The sequence below is a fragment of the Pteropus vampyrus genome, unplaced genomic scaffold (assembly GCF_000151845.1).
Source record: "Pteropus vampyrus isolate Shadow unplaced genomic scaffold, Pvam_2.0 Scaffold120, whole genome shotgun sequence".
NCBI classification, from domain to species: domain Eukaryota; kingdom Metazoa; phylum Chordata; class Mammalia; order Chiroptera; family Pteropodidae; genus Pteropus; species Pteropus vampyrus.
This window is the reverse complement of record NW_011888901.1, coordinates 601,219-625,066: the sequence shown is the minus strand read 5'-3', so window position 1 is coordinate 625,066 and position 23,848 is coordinate 601,219. Positions and strand designations below refer to the sequence as shown.

General features: G+C 40.5%; 1 protein-coding gene across 5 annotated transcripts in view; it reads right to left on the bottom strand.

Annotated features, from left to right (window-relative positions):
- Nucleotides 1–734: 734 nt before the first annotated feature.
- The window catches only part of ATG4A (autophagy related 4A cysteine peptidase), a 60,414-nt gene continuing 37,300 nt past the window's right edge, over nt 735–23,848 (bottom strand). The window contains exons 2-14 of one of the 5 annotated variants that reach the window (XM_011366060.2): nt 22,808–22,928; nt 21,573–21,683; nt 19,213–19,284; nt 17,013–17,111; nt 14,525–14,626; nt 14,281–14,353; nt 11,726–11,805; nt 10,767–10,954; nt 10,567–10,645; nt 5,927–6,072; nt 4,597–4,653; nt 3,064–3,172; nt 735–2,549 (exon numbers count right to left, since the gene is read on the bottom strand). In XM_011366060.2, coding sequence (XP_011364362.1) covers nt 2,479–2,549; nt 3,064–3,172; nt 4,597–4,653; nt 5,927–6,072; nt 10,567–10,645; nt 10,767–10,954; nt 11,726–11,805; nt 14,281–14,353; nt 14,525–14,626; nt 17,013–17,111; nt 19,213–19,284; nt 21,573–21,683; nt 22,808–22,901 — 1,281 coding nt within the window. In that variant the 5' untranslated portion in view covers nt 22,902–22,928 and the 3' untranslated portion in view covers nt 735–2,478. Of the gene's footprint in view, nt 2,550–3,063; nt 3,173–4,596; nt 4,654–5,926; nt 6,073–10,566; nt 10,646–10,766; nt 10,955–11,725; nt 11,806–14,280; nt 14,354–14,524; nt 14,627–17,012; nt 17,112–19,212; nt 19,285–20,221; nt 20,318–21,572; nt 21,684–22,807; nt 22,929–23,848 lie in introns of those variants that run through there. The other 4 variants (XM_023534129.1, XM_023534127.1, XM_011366062.2 and 1 more) reach the window with 4 other exon arrangements.

The window sequence follows — 23,848 nt, the reverse complement described above, 5'->3', positions numbered from 1 at the left end:
CTTTCATTTCTGATTTTATTTATTTGAGTCCTCTCTCTTTTTTTCCTTGATGAGTCTGGCTAAGGGTCTGTAAATTTTGTTTATCCTTTCAAAGAACCAGTTCTTGGTTTCATTCATCTTTTGTATTGTTTTTCTAGACTCTATTCCATTTATTTCTGCTCTGATCTTTATTATTTCCTTCCTTCTATTCACTTTGGGCTTTGTTTGCTGTTCTTTTTCTAGTCCTTTTAATTGTAAGATTAGATTGTTTATTTCAACTTTTTCTTATTTCTTGAGGTAGGCCTGTATTGCTATAAATTTCCCTCTTAGGACTGCTTTCATTGTGTCCCATAAATTTTGAGTCATTGTGTTTTCATTTTCATTTTCTCTAGGTATCTTTTGATTTCTTCCTTGATCTCATTAATAACCCATTCATTGTTTAGTAGCATGTTATTTAGCCTCCATGTGTTTGTGGATTTTCCAGTTTTTTCTTGTAGTTGGATTCTATTTTCATACCATTATGATCAGAGATGATGGTTGATATGATTTCAATCTTCTTAAATTTCTGAGACTTGATTTGTGTCCTAACATGTGGTCTATCCTGGAAAATATTCCATGTGCACTTGAGAAGAATGTATATTTTGCTGCTTTGGGAACATTTGACTCTTTTGACATCCTTTGATGAAAACTTTTCTAAAGTCCATCTCACTACAATTCATGAGTCCCCCCCCCCCTTAGAGCCGTGGGGGCCACTGTTACTACAAGTTGAGCTTTATAACAAAAGTTTAAGGCAAGAAAAATACAATTACAAAGACCAGAAAGAGTCCTCTAACAAGCAACAAATCCACAACCTCCTTCGAGATAAGCCTATAACTGCTTTTAGCCCTGTCACATGCTAGAGTTCAAGAAAGGAGTTTCCATACTTCTGGGGCCTCAGAATTACTTACAAATAAATCAAAAATAGAGAAATTTAAAGTCATTAAAATAAAATCCAAGATATATATGCATATATTTGAATATGTATAAAATGTATACTCTGGAAGGATAAACAAGAAATTAATAACATCAAGAACATTCAGGGACGGGAACTGACATGTGGGAAGGAGAGACATTTCACTGAATACCATTTTGAACTTTTTTGAATTTTGAACCACTGAAATATATTACCTATGTGTAAGAAAGGGAAAAAAATGAAATCTAAGGAAACAGATGTTCTAATATTTCTAAATGAACACACACACACACACACACACACACACACACACATCCCTTAGTTTTGTGCTAGCTTTCAAACCCCAGTTGCAGGCCTTCTTCGAGACTCAGTTAAGGATAGAGGTGAAATGCATACAGGTTAAGAGGGCAAGGAGAGGAAACTGGGAAGACACCACTGTGACTTGAGGTGCATCCACAAGAGAATCAGTGGCAAAGCCAATATGATGAATATATGCTTTAAAATTTAGTATGTCGCTAGTCCTGAAATGGTCTGCCATTGTATTTGATGCACAGATTAAATGTCACCATGTGATTAATTCTGTTTAATTGTTTGTCAACTGAAATGGAGTTTAATCCAAACACAATTTTTAATTTCTCAAACAGAAATCAACAACTGAAATCAGTAATTGGCAAACTACAGCCTGTGGGCTACATCCAGTCCTCCCCCTGTTTTTGTAAATAAAGTTTTATTGACGTATGGCCAGGCACAGATTGTCTGTGGCTGCTTTTGCACTTCCAGCAGCAGAGTTGAGCAGTGATGACAAAGGCCATGTGGCCTGTGACACCTGAAAGATTTATTATCTGGCCTTCTACAGAAAATTTGCTGACCCCTGATTTAAGTGATCATGATTTGATTTAAGGACAGGGTGACATCTGAAAAATGTATTAGTAAAGAAGGAGACAGTGACCCATTAAATAGTAAGGCTCCCTCAAAGAATCAGGAGATCAACAAGTGCACATTTAAAATAATTTCCTTGACAAAGTTTTTGATATAAATTATAATTAATTAAAATACACATTCAAATAATTTAACAAGAACTTTTTCTCCCTGATGTAATCACTTTATTATTAGAACAAGAGAACAGACCGCTTCTTAGGATTTAGCCCAAAAGAGGTCACGCCTGAAAGGGTGGGGAAGCACACGTAACCATCTCTCATCTGCTGGTGCTTGCAGCAAGGTCGAAGTTGCTGTCTGTCTTCCAGATGTCTACTTCCTCATTTCATAAGTGGCAGACTTGCTGTGGCCATGTAAAACAAGCTGGGAAGCAAGGGACGGCTCCTAATCTTTCTGCTCTTAGATTCCATGATTGTTCTAGTTCTTTCTGAGGAAGGGTTGTTATTGTTTTATCTGAGAAATGATGATTGGCTCAGTCATGATTGATTGCTATCAAGTTTGTATGCTATTGGCATATCAGGCACTTGCTGACTAGAAAAATTTTATGTAATGAATTCATGTTCTTCTGGTGCCAGATGTAAGACAGATATCCAGGTTGAGTTTCTACTCTTCTATACATTCAGAATCTCAAAATCTTCCTCCAGTTCAAACTCTTCTAGTTGTTCAGTAGAATCAATGAATTCTATCAGAATACAGAAATGAAAAAGAAGAAAAGCTTGACGCTTAGGTTGAAGTGGTCAATACCTTACTCAGTAGAGAAGACTATGCATTTTTAAATTGTTTTGCTAAAGAAAAGCTTGTGTGGAGGAGAGGTATAGATAGGGCCACCACCAAGTATTAGAAAGTCTCTATAAAGAATCAAAATAACCAGACTTATTACATAGTCCCATTCATAGTGATGAAGATGAGGCTCTGTAAAACATTGGGGCACCTTTTGACTCACCCATGGCCTCTGATTTGTTATTCTGAACAAGACCAGGAAAAAAAATAATTTCTAGTCATTTGATTTTATGTGGAACTTTTGCACTGAGCTCATCTTTGGCTATTATTATGCTTTGAAATCTGTACCAGTTCATCAGATGATTAAAATAATCAGAAGCACTAATCCTCGATCAGTCCAGACAATTTCTTCTGTCTTGTAAAACAACTGCTACTTGTGGGTCTGCTGGCCACAGAGGCCCTGAACAACTGCTTACCTGCCCCAGTGGTTGTCACCTCTGGCTTAGCTGGAGGTACAAAGGGAGGCCAGTGTGATGGATGTTTCTGAACTAATTCAAACATCCTTAAGTTTTCCTTTAGAATTTCCTGAGGAAACATAGAAACAGTTATAAATATTGCAGTCACTACATTTCTGTCTAATTGGAACTCTATAACCTCAAGCCCTAAGAGAGTGGCCTGGTTGTTGAAAGATGAAAGCAAAAGCCTAGCAAATACACTCATTCTCTACTTGACCCATCTGGAGATGCAGCCCTCTTCAATTCTAGAACTGTTGGCCAGGAGGGAAGGACACTGGAGGGAGAATCTGATGGAAGGCCAGTACTCACTGCCCATACTCCATCGTGAGGTTCAAGTCATGTGCCAGTTGCACGAGCTCAACTCAATTTAGGGGTGAGATGTTCCTGAAGTGTTGGCGCCAAAGAAATGTTGGTTAATCAAATTAGATCTGCCCCAAGAGAAATATTAGTACAAATTGACATAGTTTCCATTTAGTCCAACACTTATGGTATATGTCCTAATTTAAATGGCATAGTCTCATCAGAAAAGTTTCCTTCTAACTTTAAATGTAATATAAATATAGTTTCGCTGCATTCTGAAATGTAAGTATTGCTTTTATAAAAGAATTCTCTATTATGTCTTAGCTAATTATTAACTGGGGTTTCAGATTCAGCTAGGGACACTAGTGTTAATTATGTGTTCACTTGTGAAGAAAAATCTTCCCTCCTCATGCTTACAAAAGGCTCTGGGTTCCCATCTCTCCAATCTCTTTGTTTTGCAGATAGGAGAACACCGTGTCTCCTGCCACCCCATCCAGGGCTCTTTAAACTACTCTCTAAGATCTCCCTTCATTCTTTCAGTAAGCATTTATCAATGTCCTCCACATATCTGGCATGTGTTAGAAGCTGAGGATGAGGGAGGAAGATATAAAGATTGGTGAGCCAACAAAACAATAAATATCCTTTTACATTAAATACCAAAAAGAATAACTTGCTTTAGTATTACACAGATTTCTGAAAACTGTGTTTCCTTAAAGTGGCAGCATGCTTATATTTTATATAAATAAGACAGTTAACAGAAAGGCAAGCCCCCTAAATCATAATGGACTACATTACACTGTAAATAGACCACTAAACAGAAAAGTAGTTTAGTTTCTTCAACCATCTCAGTGTTATGAACAGACTAAGGAAAAATTTAGGCTGAGCTATAAGAAAAGGCATTTTCAGATTAAAATGGTAGACTATTAGTTGAATATTTCGTATGACTCATAGGCTCAATGAGATGAAACATTAAGTAGCTAAAAATATCACTCACTGGACATACTAAACATATTTCTAATGAAAGTTTTTTCTTTGGTTCCCCCAAAGTTATGCACAATTCCCCACATCTTAGTTTCTTTCTCTTACGATAAAGTCATATCAGGCTAGGTTTATGTTACTATGAAAAATAGTTTTGAAAAATAATCATATTGAACAACCTTCATTTTTAAGACCAAGAAAAACACACGTCTTTACCTTTTGAACAAGGCTACACCAGCTATCAAAGTCTTTTTCTTCTTTGCAGAAAAATCCCTTGGGGGGAAGTAAAAAAAACACAACTTAGAACTGTTCAGGGGCACCAAGACAGGACCCTTGTACTGCAAAATGGAGCGATTGGCCCAGAGTTACAATGTAGGCTGTGGACCATTCTTCTCGGATGCTACTTCCCGACAATTAGGATAAAGATTGCCTGTGCTTATCTCTCTCCTAGACATTGCGTCACTTGGACACACACAATTGTTCATTCGTTGACCCCTACTCCCTCCCTTCCATTTTCCTGTCCAGTCTCTCCTTCTGTCTCTCTGCCTCTCTCTATTGTCTGTCCCTTTCCTCCTTGTCTCTCTCCTTTTATACTGTGAGATATAGTAACTTGGTGACTAATCTCCAAAGCATGGGGTTAGTACCATTACATTTAGTGCACACATAGAAATATCTATAAAGAATAGTCAATGAAATCAGTAAACAACAGCCAAACAGTACTTTTAGCTAGAGGCAATACTTAATCAGATGGCTCTGACATTAAGGGAATTATCCCTTAGAATAAGGAGAACCATCAGCTTCCTTCCTCATCCTCAGAGCCTTCCTATAGTAGTGAAAGAATGGTCCAAGACAAGAGGACTCTGTCAGTTCTTTGGACACAGGTGCTCTGACAATCAGATTAAACTGGAAAAAAAAATGATGCAGACAGGTCTCAGAACCACTGGCTACTTCACAGGCAGCTGCTCCTTCAATGTGACTACAAGTCATAGTCCTGGTGGGCGGCGGGGGGCGGGGACTACAACTTTCTGGATTGTGTGCCCAGAAAATTGGGCACTGTATACCCAGGGTGTATTACCCCCTTCTCCCTCCTATCTATGTCCTACCTTATACCCTTTATCTGTGTGGCAATATTAAAGGGCAAGAGGGAAACTGCAGAAGGATGGTAACTCTAATTATAACTAACATTCATAGAATGCTTACAATGTGCTAGGCACTATGCTAAGTACTTTACCCACCGCATACCTCACACGATCCTAGAAGGAAGAAACTTCTGTTTTGTTTATTTTAGGGATGAGAAGACCAAGGCTCAGAAAGGTTAAAGGACTCCCCTTAAGTCCATAGCTAGTAAGTGGCAGGGTCTGGATTCCACCTTGAGCAGTTTGGCTGTGGAGTCCGTTCCTTTCCTACTACTCTAAGCTACCTCTCATGGGGATGTAAGTGAATATACTCTTGCCACCTTACCTAGCAACCTGGATAACCCTCAGGGAACCAATCTTTAATAGGATGGCAGCCTATCTCTTGACCCACCCAACCTTCAGATACCCACCAATGCTACAGAAGGATCCAAGTTCAGAATGTTCATTCGCTGTGGGGGTTGCAGACAATGGAAAGTCTGGTCATCAACAGTTCCATTCTCTTCAGTGTCGACAAAAGTCTGGGTTGTGTGAGGGTCCAGGAAAATGAGCTCATCACCTATTAGAATGAGGCATACTTAACCTTCAAAGAACCACTGGCCCTTGCCCCACTCCTGTCCTTGGGAGGAGGCACTCTGGTTTTCCTAACCTTTCCTTTGGTGACAATGAGAATGAAATGACAGAAAGCCTGAATTAGGATGAGCATGCCTGAAGGAAGCCACCCGCTCCCAAATCCAATCATTCAATGAGAAGACTTGCCCTAGTATTCACATCTCCTCAAAGTATAAGTCCCAAAATGGAAAGTGACAGGTTTGGGAAAAGGTGGGAATGAGAGATCACAGATGACATGGCAGGCTCTGTGAGCAGCAGTAGCAACGAGGTGGTAGGCAGAATCACCAGGCTGTGAGTCCAAGTGCCATTAGAAAGCTTCCTGCCTCTTTCAACATTGAAAAGCACGTCATTCTAGACCATTGGTTCTCAGACCCATGGTCCAAGAGCACAACTGGTAAGGAGAAAGGCCTTGGCCTCCACGAGAAATGGGAATGCTAACTCCACTATGGATGACATACCAGGGAGCTGACTTCTGGTCTTGATTAGCCAGCAAGTTAGTCATTGTTAACTAGTTAGGAATCCCTGTCACAAAGCATTGCCTTGGTCACATTAACAGTACAGATATACCTCACTGGGAAAACTCACTTTGAGATGATCGCTCTTTATAAATCAGAGAAAAATCATGCTTCATTAAATTGAAAAAGCCTAGTGCAATAAATGACCTGGGAGGGATTCAGGAAAAATCTCTCCTTTTATCTAATATTCAAAGGGCTAAAAGTCCCTCTAATGCTCATCAGTGGCATGCTAAGAAGGCAAAAGTACCCTAATCTCACTGTCCAGGCCTGAGGACCACCTCTGTGTGTCTGTATTCTAGACTGGGTTAGCAACCAAAGAAAGAACTGCCAGCAGCAGAATGACAAGGTAGGGAGGAATTCCCTAAAGACCCTCCTTGGAATAGCATCCAGGATTGTGTTAAGCACATTTAAGAACTTCCGTTCCCAAAGACTGTGTTCCTGATGTCTGATGAAAACTTAACTTGTCTCTATCACAGACCTAGGACAAACCACTTAAATCGCTCTGTCTTAATTTTCTTGTTTTTAAACTGTAGTCATATAAACTGGAACAGGTCATTGGGCCTGTTCCAATTACCTCACAGGGTATTATAAGAATGAGCAGATTTCACCTTTGTCAAATGACTTAAAACACAATACAAATACAAGAAAGTCACTGAAGTATCTTGCTTAGTCCCAAAATTATTTCCCTACAAATAGGTGTTGAAGAGTATATGAAAATCGGCTCAGGCCCGCTTCTACTTCTGGAAGTGTACTTTTCTTTTTAATAAAACTTTTCTTTTCTACTATAAAAAAAAAAGAGTATATGAAAATCAGTGCTGCTTGCTGTATGACTCAATTTAGGTAAGTCAAGGTACATATTTCCACAGGTGGGTGAGATCAGTTATATCAAAAAAGCCTCAAGTCACAATGAAGAGCAATAACCAGAATGTTTAGAAGGAAGCCCACCTGAGATCATGAAAGGTAAAAGGAGAAGGAAGGTTGTACGCAAGAAAACAAATATCTAAAGTAGGATTAGAACTGAGCATTCTGCCAGAGTGTTTGAAGTTAAGATGCTAGGAATAATAACAGCATCCTCTGCCTCTAGCCCTTTCGAGCGCACGCGTGTGTGTGTGCGCGTGTGCGTGTGCGTGTGTGTGGGTGTGTGTAGTGGAGCTTTGCAGGCTACACTACTTCTGAGAGTACTTAAAAGAAATAGAGTAGAAGATCTAAAAAGTCCTAGAAATGATGTGGGGACTAAACCAAGGTCTCTAATGAGGTCCAAGGATAAGAGGCAGGGGGGTCAACCATCTGCAGATGCAGAACTCATACTACAGATTTCCAGGTGGCAACGTCTACTAAAACACGGGGGACAAACAAACACCTCCTCTAAATGCAGAAAAAATCTGACAGCCAGAGTTTCACCCTGGTCATAGTCTCCCATACTAAACTCTTCTCCCAGCTTCTCACCAGACAAGAGGACAGTAGGGGAGCAATGTGGTATAGTAGATAGGGGTGGCCAAACTGAGATTGAATCCTGGCTTCGCTACTTTCTAGCTGGGTGACCTTGAGGAAATAACCCCTCTAAATTGTAGTTGCACTAGGCATAAATGGAAATAATCTCTACGTGTTATGCTAACTATATCCATCTATCCATATCTGTACATCTATATAAAACTATATCTATATACATTTATATATAATTATCTATCTATCTATATATAGCTATATAGGTATATCTTTATAACTATATATATCTATACATCTATATATAATCACATATATCTATACAACTCTATATAACTATCTCTATATCTCTATATAACTATATATGTATATTTATCTATATGTCTATAACTATAAATGTCTATATAACTATACATCTCTATATAACTATATCTGTACATCTATATATAACTATATCTATATCTAGATCTATACATCTCTACACAATTATCTCTATCTATCTACCTACCTACCTACCTAACTACCTACCTACAGAGAAAGAACACTTTTCAGCATCCCTGGCAGAAAACAGCTGTTCAGAAAATGGCAGTTCTCATCGGTTCCCTCCCTTCAGACATTCTACCAATCCAGAACCCCCAACCTAATACAGTAAGGTGGAGAGTCAGAAAAGGAGTGTAAAGGAGACTTTGGAGCCTCAAGTGAAGGTTAAACAAAGGATTTTTGAAAGTTAATGGGCACCATGTAAACCTCTATCTCAGGAACTAAAGATCGCCCACCCCTCTTTTATGAGTAGTTAAACTCCGCAAAGTCAACCCGATCCAGCGGCCTCAGGAAACAGAAGGGCTACACTAACTTGGCAAATTCTGTCTGAGTAACTTGGGATAAAGGAGGCCATTGAGCCCAGGAATCACATGAATCTGCATATTCACCCTCCAAAATTATTTCCCAGTCAGTTTCAACCTTGTCCTCAAGCACAAATAATAGTAAATAGATTTTTGCAACATTTTCTTTGACAGGAACCCGAAAGCTTAGAAACACAGGATATCGAAATGGGGTTTTGTACCTAAAAATATAAAAGCCTCCAAATGTTCCATCAAGCTGTAGTTCATAGACTCAACCAATAGATGGCAGCATTAGAGAGCTGAGGCAATTTGTGTTAGAAACCTTCGCCTTCATGAGAGGAAGAGACAGAAAAGGAAAAGAGAGGTTGAGGTCAGGCAAGGTGGAGTCACCTTTTCCTCAATGGGTACTATATGCCTGGCTCTTTGCTAAGCGCTCTACTGTGAGGTGACCACACAGTGAGCGAGGTGTTAACCCTATTTTCCATAAGAGGATCCTGAGACTGAAATAGAGGTGATACTCTTTTCAAGCGGTCACACAGCTAGCAAGTGGGAGACTGGCATACAAGACTAGGTATGTCTGTCTCCATTCCACCTCATCTCCTTGAATCTCCAAGGAGGAGACGGTGGGAGGTTGACCAAGCCCATTTCACCCTGTCCTCTGCACATCTCTCATGCCATTCCCCACACTTGTTCTGGCTCTTCCTTGCCTATCTAAGGGTGTCCCTTACAATCTTCTTCAAGGCCAAATTTGAGACCACTCCACTCCTGTGAGAGGGGCCTTCTACCAAATCCCCCGAGTCATGTCACTCCCTTCTCCGTGTACCTCTGCACTAACCAGGTGTGTCTAGGTCCTTGATACTCAAAGCATGGTATGTGTACCAATAACATCAGCACTACCTAGTTAGAAATGCAGAATCTCAGGGCCAACCTCAGACCTGCCACACTTGCATTGTAATAAGCTCTCAAGGTGATTCATGCGCTTATTAAAGTTTAAGCAGCACTGGACTAGCTCACTCTGTGTGCCAAGGGCCTTAAATGTCTCTGGTCATAGCGAATGAATAAGGTGTCTGGGTTTCCAGAGGCATCAACCTAGGCAGGGAATGCCAGGCTGCTTATTAGGATCCATATTAGGAGGTTAGTGGGTTTAAGGCTTAGCCCCCATTATCGGAAAAGGGATACCTCTGTCTCTGCCTCCTCTAATTCCCACCCGGTCATGGCTCTGAACAATGAGCCAGATGCATGAACCTGGGAAGCCAGAGAATGGCTCCTAGCCTAAATGCCTAAGCCCCAGTAAGACAGGGATCAACAAGGACAGGGGAGTGACACCCTGGCCCCACAGGAAGGAGGGAGATGGCTAAAGCAATTCTGTGACTTTAGAGTAATCTAGTGGGAAAGCAGCATGGAGCCATCTTATCAAGAGGGAAGGAAGTAGAGGCACTGAAGGAGGATCTGCTCTCCATCAGGAGCACAGAAGTGTTGCTCTCCAGATATCAGACCGGAGACAGAAGGAGCCGACCAGAGGCCACAGCATGTCCCAGCTGGACAAAGGGCCCGTAACTGGAATTGCCTGGTCTCCCATGCAAACCTCTGCCCACCCTCCCTTAACCCACGATGACTTACTTGTGATTCCTCTTTTCTTACCTAAGAATCCTATGAAATAATAGGCGTTATTTGGTTTTCCTCCTAATGCCCCTAAAGACTGTGGCATCTTAAAACACTCCTAGAGGGAAAGAGAATGCAAGATTCTCAACTCACTTGTGGACTGCTGCTCACGGATCTCTGTGCTCACATGGCGGTGGGATGGGCAGGCAGCAATGGGCTCGGAAAAAGGAGTGACTTACTTTGAATGCATCAACATAGACAGGATTGATTTGGTTTATGCCCAGGCGAAGGGGCACAATGAGCAGCAGGGGTTTCCAGGCCGGGCAGCAAGCAGAAGTGCCCTTACTGTGGTTCGAAGCATTTGGGGAGCCGGAGGGGTTCTCAGTGGCTATGTCAGCACTCAAGGGAAGAATGCAACACATTTTTTCTAGAAACAGAAGAGAGCTGAGTAAATTAGGGGCATCCAGCCCTAGGAGGCAGGCCAAGAGCAAAACTAAGGGAGACCTCACCTGACAGCCCTTGCCTGGAAGGCCTTCCTCTCTGCCACTAGGGCCCTGCTTGTCCCACTTCCCACAGGAAGCCCAGGCCACTCCACCAGCCCTTACTTCTCTTCCTTCTGGTACTGAGCACTCCCTTACCTCCTGTCAGATGTTACGGGCTTACTGAGAGAATATCATTTCTCGACTGGTCTGCAAAGGCCTTTGGGACAGGGACTGCAACTCTTGGTTTTTCTAACCCCATGGGTGGGAGCACAGGGCTGGACAAGGGGGCGGCCTCCACAGAAGACCTGTTGGTGGTTTAACTGACTATCCCAAATTCGGCTGTCCTGCAGGGAGAGGGTCTGGTACCTCACCAAGGAGCAGCAAAGATGATCTAATTGTTTTCTCCCTTTCAGAAAGCTGATAGGTAAGAAGAAAAGGGGTGCAGGGGATGATTAACCAGAGTCTTGTGCTCCCCTAAGCTCCTTTGCTCTGGTGGGGCAGGCTAGAGGGTGTGTGCGTGCACGTGTGTGTGTGTGTGTCCCTCTCTGTCGCTCTCTGTCTCTCTCTGTGTCTCTCTCCCTCTCTCCATCTCTCTCCCTCTCTCTGTCTCTTTCTCTCTATCTCTCTGTCTGTCTCTCTCTCTCACCCCAATTTCTGAGTGGTGATCAAGGACCTCATCACCCACCACCCAGGAAGGTAAACGGGCTGGGACTCACTGATATCTTCAATGACCACTGTGTTATCCATTGAAACATAAACAGCCAAGGAATTCCATTCATCAAATAAAGCAAGTTTTCTGCAAAGCAACATACAATGAAGTCATAATTGGGGAAGATGGAAATATCAGCAGGAAGAGTACAAACCATACCCAGTGTTTCTGAAGTTGCCAAACCCTGAGCCTCAGAGAAGTTGGGAATCAGGTCAGTTCTGGCTCCTTTGACTGAGCTCTGGAACATTGTGTGTCCAGGGACCTTGAGAATGCTGCAGAGTCACAGTTTCCGAACCTTGAAATGGAGGCCCTGCTTTACAAAATGGAAATGTCTTCTCCACAAAATGACGTTATTCCTCTTGGGTAAAACAGAAAAGTTTACCAACGCATCTACTCCCAAGAGATTTTGTTTTCTTTTCTTAAATAAAAGATATTTGGACTTACTGCTTTTTTCAATAAAAGGAAATTGTCTTTAATGTATGTGTGTGTGTGTGTGTGTGTGTATACATATATATATATATTTTTTTTAATAATACATATATACACATATATGTAAATTTGGCATAAACCAAATATATATTATATATGTATGGTGTATATATAAAATATACATTTGGCATAATATAAATTTGTTGTTGTTATTGTTGTTTGGGGGTATAGATAATATAGAGAATAAGCCCTGGAAAAATCCAGAGAGACAGAGAGAGAGGTGATCTTTCACATCCCTCTACATGTGCTGTGAGAATGCTGTTCAAGGACACGTGGACTGCATATGGCCTTCGGTGCTGGGCCTTCCCTGGTTAACATCTAAAGGAGGAGAGCATGGTGACTTGCATGACCCCACAGGAGATTAGAAAGAAAACCTCTTTGAGAGCTTCTGAGGTCTAAGCAAAGTACCATGATTATTTCTCCTTTATCTTCTTCTCCTCTTGCCAGTTTGAAAGAAAACACATTTAACCTGGTACTCTGGGATTCTTGGGTAAAGTCCAGTCTCACTGGACAGAAAATAAAACATTGTCTCCCAAACCAAAGTAGCTCCTAGGAAGAGGTTAAGTACTATTACACTTTTATTTTACTCGTTTTAATGTGCTATCTTTCCCCCAAATAATAATAGTGACATAATAATATACTGCTGTTAATCATAATAATAACCATGAATCAGAAGCCACTTCAGTTCTTTTTAAAATGTTTGTTTCTATTTGGTGTTGGGAACCTCAACACTTAAAAAGAACACATTCTGAGGGATATCACTTAAAAACTAACCATTTCAAGCTGAGTTTCGGGCTCAGCACAGCCATTCTAATCTTATACTTTCTACCATGGGTTCCTACAGTGGTTCCTGAAATACTGCCAAATCCTCATTTAGCAGAGTCAATGATGCCCCAAAAGACACTACAGACTAAGGTAAGAAAGTAGTCTCAGACAGGCTACACTGTAAGAAAAGAGTAAAGCCAAGACACAGGTTTCACTTCGGTCTCCAGGAAATCCAGATGACTCCCCTCACAAGCACATTTCCAAAGTGCTCTAGATCATAGAAGACTGGCTAATAACTGATTCAGTAGCCCATTTGTACTCTGCGTGGAGCAGATTCCACCACCATGCTCCAGAGAGCCCAAGACTGAAGCATATTATACCAAAGGAGGCCCAATGATTTCAGTCTCCTGATGCCTAAACCCAGCTCCAGATTCTGGCTACCATTTTGATTCATTCATCAAATATTTTTTGACCACTTATGTGTGCCAGGCAGTTTTATGTGCTAGTGTTACAGCAGTGAACAAGGCAAACATAAGCTCTGCCCTCATGGAGTTTTCATCTGGAGATATGTTGTCAGGGAGGAGAGTGACAACAGGTGAGGAGGCCTGCAGGTATAAGGTGCTGATGCCACTCACCTCATTCACTTCCACACTGGTTCTGGCCTCTCCACCTTGCCTCTTGATGTGGGAGATGTTCTGGGATATAACAGAACAAGTACAAAAGTGCCATGCTGGGGTGTCTGGAGTCTGTTAAGAGATAACAGACTGATTCCAAGACTCCTTTGGGATGTGTCTCTTCCAATAAGTCATGAGTTCCTTGAGGCAAGGGCTGCATATAGTTCATTTCTGTGCAGCCAGCACTTAGCACAGTAAAAGCACCCAGTAAATGTTTAATGAACAAATAAATGAACGAATGTTTTTTTATACTATACAGGTTAGGAGTCCATGTCTTGCCTATGCTGGCTCAGCCTCCCCTACTTAGTATGAACAGTTTGGTTTCAAAGAGACCCTCATGCTAATGGCTCCCTAGCACATGAGCAACAATCCGTGGGAGTGAGGGGATACTGAATGAGTTCTGAGGTGCTTCCACATATACTGGTACCAATGAATACAACTCGATATACCAAGACAGGTGTCACCACTTACACATTTCAAAGAACTGTCTGAACAAAATGGTATAAATGTTTGGTGGCTTAGTTGGAGGGGTGGTTTAGTGGGATGGGAAGAATAGTTAGGTTGATGGGACTTGGTAGAGGAGGGAGGGATATGAGACAGTAGAATAAGGCAGATGCCAGACTCTTTTACTTACTTTAACACCTGTGCAACTGTATTTGGTCCAAACCATTCACCAATTGATTTCCCTTCTCCTACGCCCATCTGTGCTGTTTTCATGTGGAAAAAAATAAACATGTTAGTAAAAGGTCTTCCGGCATGCCACAAACTCCTAATTTTTCACATAAATAATTAAGCAGATAGACAACTTAGCAGAGCCACATACAAAGCAGGGGACAAGAGGAGCAGGTGTTGTCTTTAAAACACCAAAGTGACCTTACCCATTTGATGAATAGAGTAGCAACAATCTTTTCTATCTAAGAAGCACTGTAAGATCCGCTGGTATTCTTTGGGTTGCTCCTTTTGTTTCTCCCAGTTCCAGTCTTTTTGTGAAAAAAAAAAATTAGTTAAGTCATTTTTATAATTGCTTGTTACTTCTCCTCTTATTATACCTACTAGATTAGAAGGAAAACAAAGAAGCTATATCTGGAAGGTGGGAATGATCAACTAAGAACATTCCTGGGTATCTTTAATTTTGATGACAAAGACATCTGGAAACTGATTACTGTCAAAGACTCAGTGGGTGTAAAGTAAAAGCAAAACAAGAAGTGGACCAAGGAATTGACTTAGCCTCAGGGTTGGAGCTGGATAAATATTACATAAAAACAGTTTCACAAAGGCCTTTCTGGTCAGCTACTCAGTGACTAGGAGGTCATCGCAAAATCTAGCAATATATCTGTATATCACCCAGAAGTGTGTCATCTCCACAGAGACAGCAACAGCTTCGTCCTTATATATCAGCAACATTGCCAAAAGAGTCTCATGGGGAGAAGGACTATTGTGACACAAAGCAGTTCACAGGAGAATATACATAACTGACAACTAAGGAAGCTTCAAAAAAACTGCACACTGCCATTTTTACACAGCCTTTAAAAAGTCTACACTGAGCTTTGGACAAACAAATACCTTTGCTTTCAGGTGTTCAAGGTTTCCTTACAACCAAAACCAAAATAATTACATCTGTAAAAATCCCATCCGTGTCTTAGGCGCAGCCCACCAAATTCTATAAAGGCTACTTACCGCCTACTGAGGACAACTATGAAAACTCACCATAATCGTCACTGTGCACAGGATGTACTATCTTCATTCCCTCAGCTCTAGGAACTATGTCTAATGGGACCGAATTCTGAGGATTATTTTGCATACAAGACGTGAATTTCTTTTCTCTCCTGAGGTTTTAGAGAGAGTTTGAATTCACAATCAAAATATACTTGAGGCCAAAGACCACTATCTCTAGTCTTCCATTCTCTTTGCTTCTAGTATTTCTGAAATCAAAGTTTTAAACTTCATGTTCAGCACAGCCTTCAGAGGGTAAACTGTATTCAACTGTTTTTCATCAGCTACCAAATTGTCCAGGTCTGAGGAAATTCTGTTCAGCTGGCTGCTAGATATTGCTAGATATTTTCTGATTACAGTGATAAGTGAATACTCCACCTCAACTGTAAAATAACCAAATAGGAAACACTCTAAAATACTTCTTTATAAAATTACATCTTCTAATTCATCTTCACCACAAGATCTATTTCCAAATTCTTCCTGCTACTTGCTCTTATATTAAAACAATTAAGACTGCTGACTGTGTTTTTTTTTTTTCCAGTTTGCTTTTCACAAAATTCACTTCCAAAAGTGAAGTGTTTTAAAAGTAAGAAAAAGTGAAATTGTAAGACCGGATCTGCTCCAAGAAGTATGTGTACCACAGAGAAGTCACTGGACAAGAAGTCAGAAGACCTGCATTCTATTCCCAAATCTATGCTTTCTTGCTGTTTGACCCTGGGCATGTCACCTTACTTTGTAATCCTCAGTTTCCTCCTCTGTTAAACAGAAATTATGATACTACTCAGGGGAAGTGGGCGCAAGATATCCTAAACTCTGAAAAGAAGGCACTAAGTCCTCAAATCTCCCCAGACCCTTCCCCAATCACCTCTGTTAACTGTAGCAGAGTATGTGGGGTTGCACAGTGAGGAAAGGGAGTGATGTTTCCATCCCTCTGAATTTCTAGGAGCAACAGCCAATAAGTTCAGCAGCCCCATCTAATCCAAGGTGTTCTTTCAACCCTCAACGCCAAATCACACTAAACTTTTAGCCAATTGCCTAACCTGGCATCCAGCCAAGGTCAGCCTACATATGCCCAGAGGGAAGCACACACATGTTAAGAAAGTAAAATCTCACGAGTTCCAACAATCATTACTGGAATGTTTTTAATGGAGTGGCCTCTTGAGGAAGCTAATTTAAGGATTCCTTCATCATCAAATGGACATCCTCAGTGAACCCAAGCCAAAATAGCACCAGCTCCATCATTAGGCACTTCCTTTAGGTCATTTACATCCTTCACCAGGCAGATATTTTAAATGAGGTCAAGAAACAGACTTACTGCCACACCCTTCTTCCTGCTCCCTTTGTTATCTGACCTGTTTAAGGACTCACTCAAACAATAGCGAAGATGGAAACTAAATGACCACCTGCCTTAATGTTCAGTTTTGGCCCAGGAAAATAACTCTCTGGCTTGGTGAATCACAAGGAAATGTTGGTTGTTTCCTTCTTATGAGAGGCTTTGTCAACTTCTCAGCCATACCACTTGAGCTTGCAGAGAGCATTTTAGGACCTGCAGCTCTGTTACTGAGTGTTATTTGAACTCAACACCAATGTGAAACCACCAGCAGTGTTACTACAGAGGTCTCTGAAGCAGTTTGGAGAACAAATTTAACTCACCCCTCCCCAAGTGTCTGCAGATAAGGGCTTGAGCCAGCATCATCTGTCCACAGCGTAGCATACATCCCCAGCCAGCATCTGATGAAGGGCCCGTTCCCCCTGTTGGTAAAATGGATGAGAATGAATATGAGCTCCTGAAATTGCCTTTTCCTGAAACATCAGCATATCTGGAAATCATACAAGACAGATAGACACACATACTCTAAAAAGAGAGGCAAGAGATGCAGCTAGATATCAAACAGGGTTTGTTAAAGGGTAGAACTTGCAAAGATAATGCTGAGTTAACCAAAATAGGTTCTATGGCCAAAAACAAAACAAGCAAATGAACAAGACCTGCCCCTTATGTTTTCTATTTGGAAACTTCTAGGCAATTTTGGTAGATGACTGCCATGTATGACCATCAACACTTCGTCCATGCCATATTATCATCTGCCTGACCAAACCTGGTTTTGCACAGTTCACTTCTCAGGGAAGCCAGCCTTACCTTAGTTAAGGAATAAATGCTACCATAGGTACTCATCGAAATGGTCAAAAATCTCTGGAAGGCTCTTGACTATTCTAAATGTACATTTAAAGAACTGAACAGCAAGAAGGATGATGTAAAATAGAGGAAAGAGTCTTAGATTAGGTATCAGAAGACCGGTCTCTATTGTCCAATCTAAGTCTCATCTATAGACTGTGGATAATAGCACAAACCCTGCCTTATCCATGGGTATTATATGAATTAAATGAGAGAGTATCTGTAATAGCGTTCTACAACTCAGTCAGGATGATGTAAATATTTAGTGTTATGAGTAAGGTCACAATAAAAATACTATTAATAAATTAAAAATGTACTACATCTTTAAAAGGTACAAAACCAGTTAAATGAAATAAGACAACAGGTTCCATTTTAAGAACACTTGATGTAATGAAAACTCCACATATGTGGCCAGGGTGAGCTCAATACCCTTTTTTGAGGTACCAATGAAATTAGATAACTTGGATGGCAGAGGAGACATTCTGCTTTCATTGCTTTCCTTTCCCAACATGGAGGTGGAAAAGTATGCAATGAGCATGATCTCACAAGACTAACTTTAAAGGAGGTCATCAACCTTGTAAGACAACTGAGCCAAAGTGGCTGCCCCCTTTCTTTTGTTGTGGAGACTAAAGGAGAGTTGCTACAGCAACAAGGGAAGCGTTGAGCCAACTTGTGAGCTGGAAGGGGAGTCCTTTGGCTCTTGCTCATGGTGGGATTATAGGCCATATTAGTATGGAAAAGATATAATGAAGCCCACATAAAGAAGAGTTCATCAATTCACTGTCAGAGTTGAATTGAAAATGTTTTCAAGCCTTGCAAAGACCTCTCAATCCAGAGAAAGTTAGCAGTTTAGAATCACTGGGTACTAAAAATTGTTCTTTTGTTTGTTTTACTGCTCAGGTACTTCCTGTGGAGAGCAAAAAATGTCCATGTGGACTTCATTTTTGGCACTTACCAGAAAGGCTGATCTGATTCCAACTACTAGATCTAGTGCTGCACCAAAATTGGTCAGACAGATTTCCTGTTAGGAGAATAGCTTCCACCATGTGAGTGTGGTAATCTTTTCCTACAGGGCCATGATACTAGGAATAGGTCACCACCCCGCTTGCAAACATTTTATGAAATTTCTCTAAAGGGAGCCTATTCACTTAGCTTATTGAACTATCCTTTTTTCTAGACAGCGGTTGGTATTCTATCAGCTGAGAATTAGTTCCAAGGAAACCTATCATAACTCATCTTCCAGTGGCAAAGTGTTTTAATTTCACAGAGGAAGAAACAATCAAAAGAATTACGTTCTTTCCTTCAAGGTACAATCGTCTTTAATAATAAAGTAGCTCCACAAAGCAGTAGATTGTAATTTAATAAATATTGCCCCAAATAAAAGTTTATTTGACTTTTTCCTTGCTCTCAGAAATAATACAAGTAATATCATCTAGTGCCTGAACACTTAGTGGTGAGCTCATAAGTATACTGGCATTGCCCATTAACATCATGAAGCCATACAAGATGAAGTACCTTGGCAATAAAACTTTTGTATAAAGTGTAAGACTTAACTATTTCCTGAAATCAAATACTTCACCATCATGAGCTGTTAATTTTGAGGTTTCTGTGAAGTGACTGATAATTTCAGGTAAGCTATCTATAAGGAAGAAAGCACAGTACAACAAATTATATACCTACCAATTGGTGAAAATTTCCTTCTGTATGTAAACCATAGACGAGCACTTATATCAGACAACAGCTTAGATTTTTCTGCAATTAAATGTGAAATTCAAATTAAATCACCATATCCCATCTACAGGTATCTGCCTTTGATTTGTGAGCTAGCAGCAAACTCATTTCCAAATAACCAATCAATTCCATTGTTAAGAGGCTAGGAAAATTCATAGGAAACACAATCTCATTTTTGCCAAATAATTTCAGCATTTTACCCTACCCATGTTTTGACGAGAGCTACTGGCTGGTACAATGATTCTGGGTGGTTCCTGTATCCTTTTCACTTATCTCTATGGCTCTGGCAGGTACTATCGCTGACATCATGGTCAGAAGACAAGGAATAGGAAAAGCAAGGCAATCAGCCCCTGCCTAAATGATTGACAGTTGACTGGATTTGTCATCAGTACCCTCTGACTGTTATCTAAAACTGTGTGTGTGCATATGGGTCCATGCACATGTTTAACTAAAAAGGAAATGTCCCTGTTAAGCAAATTAAGTGTGCAAGAAATATATCAGTACCACCTAGTGCAACTGGTATTTATAATCTAAATGGATGCAAAACATCACCAATGTTTTTGTGTCTTTGAAAACATGCTTCCTTATATGTTATGACAAATTTATTTTGATGGTCGTAAATATGAATTCCACGCTCCCATCTGTACTTAGATGTGGTTCTGTTTTTCTTAGTCTTCTTTCTCCCCTTTTTCAACAATACATCCATGTTTATATTCTGTATAGAACTTACGGCCATTGCACTTTAAAAGAAAAAAGAGGAAATTCAATTTTAGCCAATAATATATATTTTCTCTCCTGCTTTTCCTTTGAACAAAGCAGAAAGTTGAACTGTCTGCATTTTCCTCCCCTTCATGTCCACAGTGTCTAACACATTTTGGGAAGCAGAAGTATAATTGTTAAGAGTAAGATTTCTGGAGTCATACTCTGCCTGAGTTTGAATCTTGGCTCTGCTACTTACCTACTGTGTAGCCTTGTCACTTAACCTCTTGAGCTTCAGTTTCCTCATCCATAAAATGGGGAGAATAATAGCACCTACTTCGTAGAGCCATGATTGCTAACAAGATAATACATGGAAAGTGCTTTGATGGTACAGTATGCAGTAAGCTTGCAATAAATGTTAGCTGCTATTATATATGCCTCTCTCAAATGTTCAGACCACTCACTCCTTCCTCTGATATTCTCTACATCTCCCAGCTTGTCTATATGCTAGAAAGGCTAGGGGAGTGGTATAGAAATTTGAACAATTTCACTTTGAAAGGCGTTTCACGACTTAATGTTTGAACATGGGCATGTTTGGCAACCTGGGGGTTCCTGCTGTCATGGACTGCAGAACTAGATGAGATCATCTCTAGTCCTCTCATTTTATATGCTGGTGAAGGGAGTTAAGATGCAGAAAGGGAAAGCAACTTATCTAAGATAGGAGAAGAGTCTGAATACAAACATTCTCCTAATTGCTAGCCCTGGGCTCTTTCCACTGTTCAGGATTCTCCTATCAAAATGATTAAGCCAGATTCAGGACAAGCTACAAAATTCCTAACTTCCTCTCCTACCTTTTGCCCAGTTTCTTCCCATCTCTCCTTCATGCTAGGGCCTCTCCTCAGACAGATACAAAATCAGAGCTGTTTCTCTCCAAACTCAGTCTTTATCTGGGTATAGGATCATTAGCAGTTTTAGGTTTAAAGGTCTTTCTCAATCTATGAGAATGTAAGGGTAAGAAAGAAAAATTCAAGCCTCCCTTTCATCTAGCTACAGTGGCCAAAAATTCTATACAAAATCAGAATAAACTGAGACAGTACTACAGTCAGTAAAAGATTTACAAGATTTCTCAGAGTCTGATATCGTTTCTGACAGCCATGGGCTGTTTAGAAGTCCTCTGGGTGCCAGCATTTTTTTTATCTAGACAGAAAAGGATATTAGAGGAATAAAATGTATGTAGCCCTGTCATCAAAGACTAGATACTGGTTAGTGGTACCGGGAATGAGACCATAGTTTTTAGAACCTGAGGCTTATAGAAATTGGGGGTTCTCCTTTAGAGAAAAGAATAAAAATATATGACATTTTCAAATCATACAAGCACCTATGACCACCTGAACATGCTACAAGGGCCTCTCACGACCTTGGAAGGGGTCTGTGCAAGTGAAGGGCCTGAGGCTTAAACTCCTTTGGCTGCAAGGTAAATCTGCCTAGAAGTGGAATTAACAGTTATTAAGGTAATGTTATGCTAACCTGAGGAGGAAAAAATTGTAGGACCTGAACCTCAGGCACCCACCTCATTTGAGTTTTCACAGACAAATGCTACCAAGCCTTACCTGTTTTAAGAAGATGCTGTTTCCCCAAGATCCATACCAGCTCATCAGTATCAGGAAATTCTTCTAGGTAGTCAGTGAAAATAGTAATCTGGTTTTCATACTTGGATAAAACTGAAAGAAAAGGAAAAAAACTTAAGCAAAATTTAACAGAGGGGGCTTGCTTCTGTGGCTTACTGTTTATTTACCTTCATCCTAAAAGGTAAAGGTCATGGGCTCCAATCTAATAGAAGCAAATCCTTTGCTTTGAGGACCAAAGACATTCACAAGGCTGCAAAATCCTTCCATTGAGTGATTTTCTCTTGTACCGCTTTGAACCTTCCCTTTATCATGGTCCTATTTGGCACCACCTCTGAATAATTATTTGGCCGCAGTTACCTAAAAACCTTTTCTTTCCTGAGGCCTTCTTTGTTCATAGCCACTTATCTAGCTTCTCCTGGGGTGGGTGTATCAAGGTGATACAATAATACCTGAATACCTAACTCTTGCCCACGCTACAGGGAATAGTGGCCAGTGGCTTGAAAGGGGCTTCGATACACTGTAAAGATTATACAACTATGAAAGTGTAATATTTTAGCTGGAAGACTGGATGTTTTAACAGTACTTTGTAGTTGTCATTTCATTTACACATGACTTCTGCAAAGAAGGTTCTTGTGGCTGATGATAACTATAACCTGTTCTTGGGATTCACAAATGACTATGGTTATCTCTCAAGACAAAGTAACTGAATAAAATATAATTAAACTTCATAAGTTCGTCGGTTACACTCTTAGATTTTATGACCATGTAATAAAGATGAGTTAAAATTCACTTTTGTACCAACTGTGGGGATAAGGTCTGCTAAAAGAGTCAAGACTGACTTATGAAAGAGTTCTCTTTAAGTAACTTTCTAAGGGAAATAATATTGTAAGTAGTAAATAAGTTTCCAAGCCAGCCCACACAAAAAAAATCCCTATTTTAACCTGTAACCAGAAAAATCAAATTGATAGAATATTTCATAGTTTATTGTGTTATTTCTATGAGAACTATATTTAAATTCAAAGCTAAGACACCCAACACCTACTTTCTCCTCTCAGCTCTTAGAGCCTCCCCATCCCCTATGGGGAGGGCAGCTCAGAGAGAGTAAGGGCCCTTCTGTGCAGCTACACATATCTGCACTATTCTCCCAAAGCACTCCCTAAAAGCCCCAGGGGAATGGTTTCCTGTAAAACTGGCATTGTGGGATATGGTTAACTTACTTGAAAGACAAATTGTTTTCTTTTGGCTTCGTTTTCTAAGGCAGGAGCATGCTGTTTTCATAGAAATAAATGTTCCTAAATATAAATGAGTCATATCTGGTCATGAAAACTAGCTCACCTGCTCAAAATATTTAGTTGGAGGTTAAAGTTATACATTGCACAATTTGTACAAGTTGAAGTTATCATTTGTTTGAAGGTATAATTTTAGAAACTGCTTTTCTTGAACCATATTACAGAAGTTCAATCTTTCAAGGATTTAAGTAGCCTTTCTCCTCAGGATGTTTTAATCATTAAGGCCATAGTCTCAGCAGTATTTCAAACCTAAAGAAGTTAGAAATGAGACAGCCATTTTGTTCCCCAATGAAAACTCATCACTGCTGAATCTGCCAGGGAGCTTGGGCTGTCCTAGCCTTTCTGTCACTGATCTCAGCCCCTGGCCCATGTTCAGGAAATACCAGGCTAAAAATGATCACCCAGGTCAGGTCATCCCCAGGAGGTGGTGGATTGAGGTGGCATAAATCACACTGTGTACTTTCCCACCCTACTCGTTATCCCTCACAGGAAGGTGAAATCAGGTTAAAATGAGCATCCAGTGTAGCTAGAAAGAGAAAGAAAGTCAGAAAATAAATAACTTCAGAGGAGTGTGGGAAAGAGGCAGCTTCTCTGGCATTCCCCTGGTCGGGGCGAGGAAGGATGGCATTGGATGAATGTACAACATGTATGCATATAAGCCTTGGGTCTTTTTTTAGTACTGGCCGAAAAAAAAAATTCTCTATCGCCAACCCTATCTCAGTGAGTCACTGCTCAGCTGTCTGGTCAAATTAGTACCACCCCTTAAAGACTATGAGAACTGCGCTGCTTCCTTTGGGATAGCTCTGACCAAAATGGTAGCCAAAGAATTTTCCTCTTGCTCTTCAGCCCCTCTCAGGTGAGCAAGAAGGTCATTATAGTCTTTATTCTTCTTGATTCTTCTCTTAGAAGATAAACTCCCAGAATGCAGTGTGTCAGGCCAGAGCTAACCCAAGTGGAGGCTACATGGTG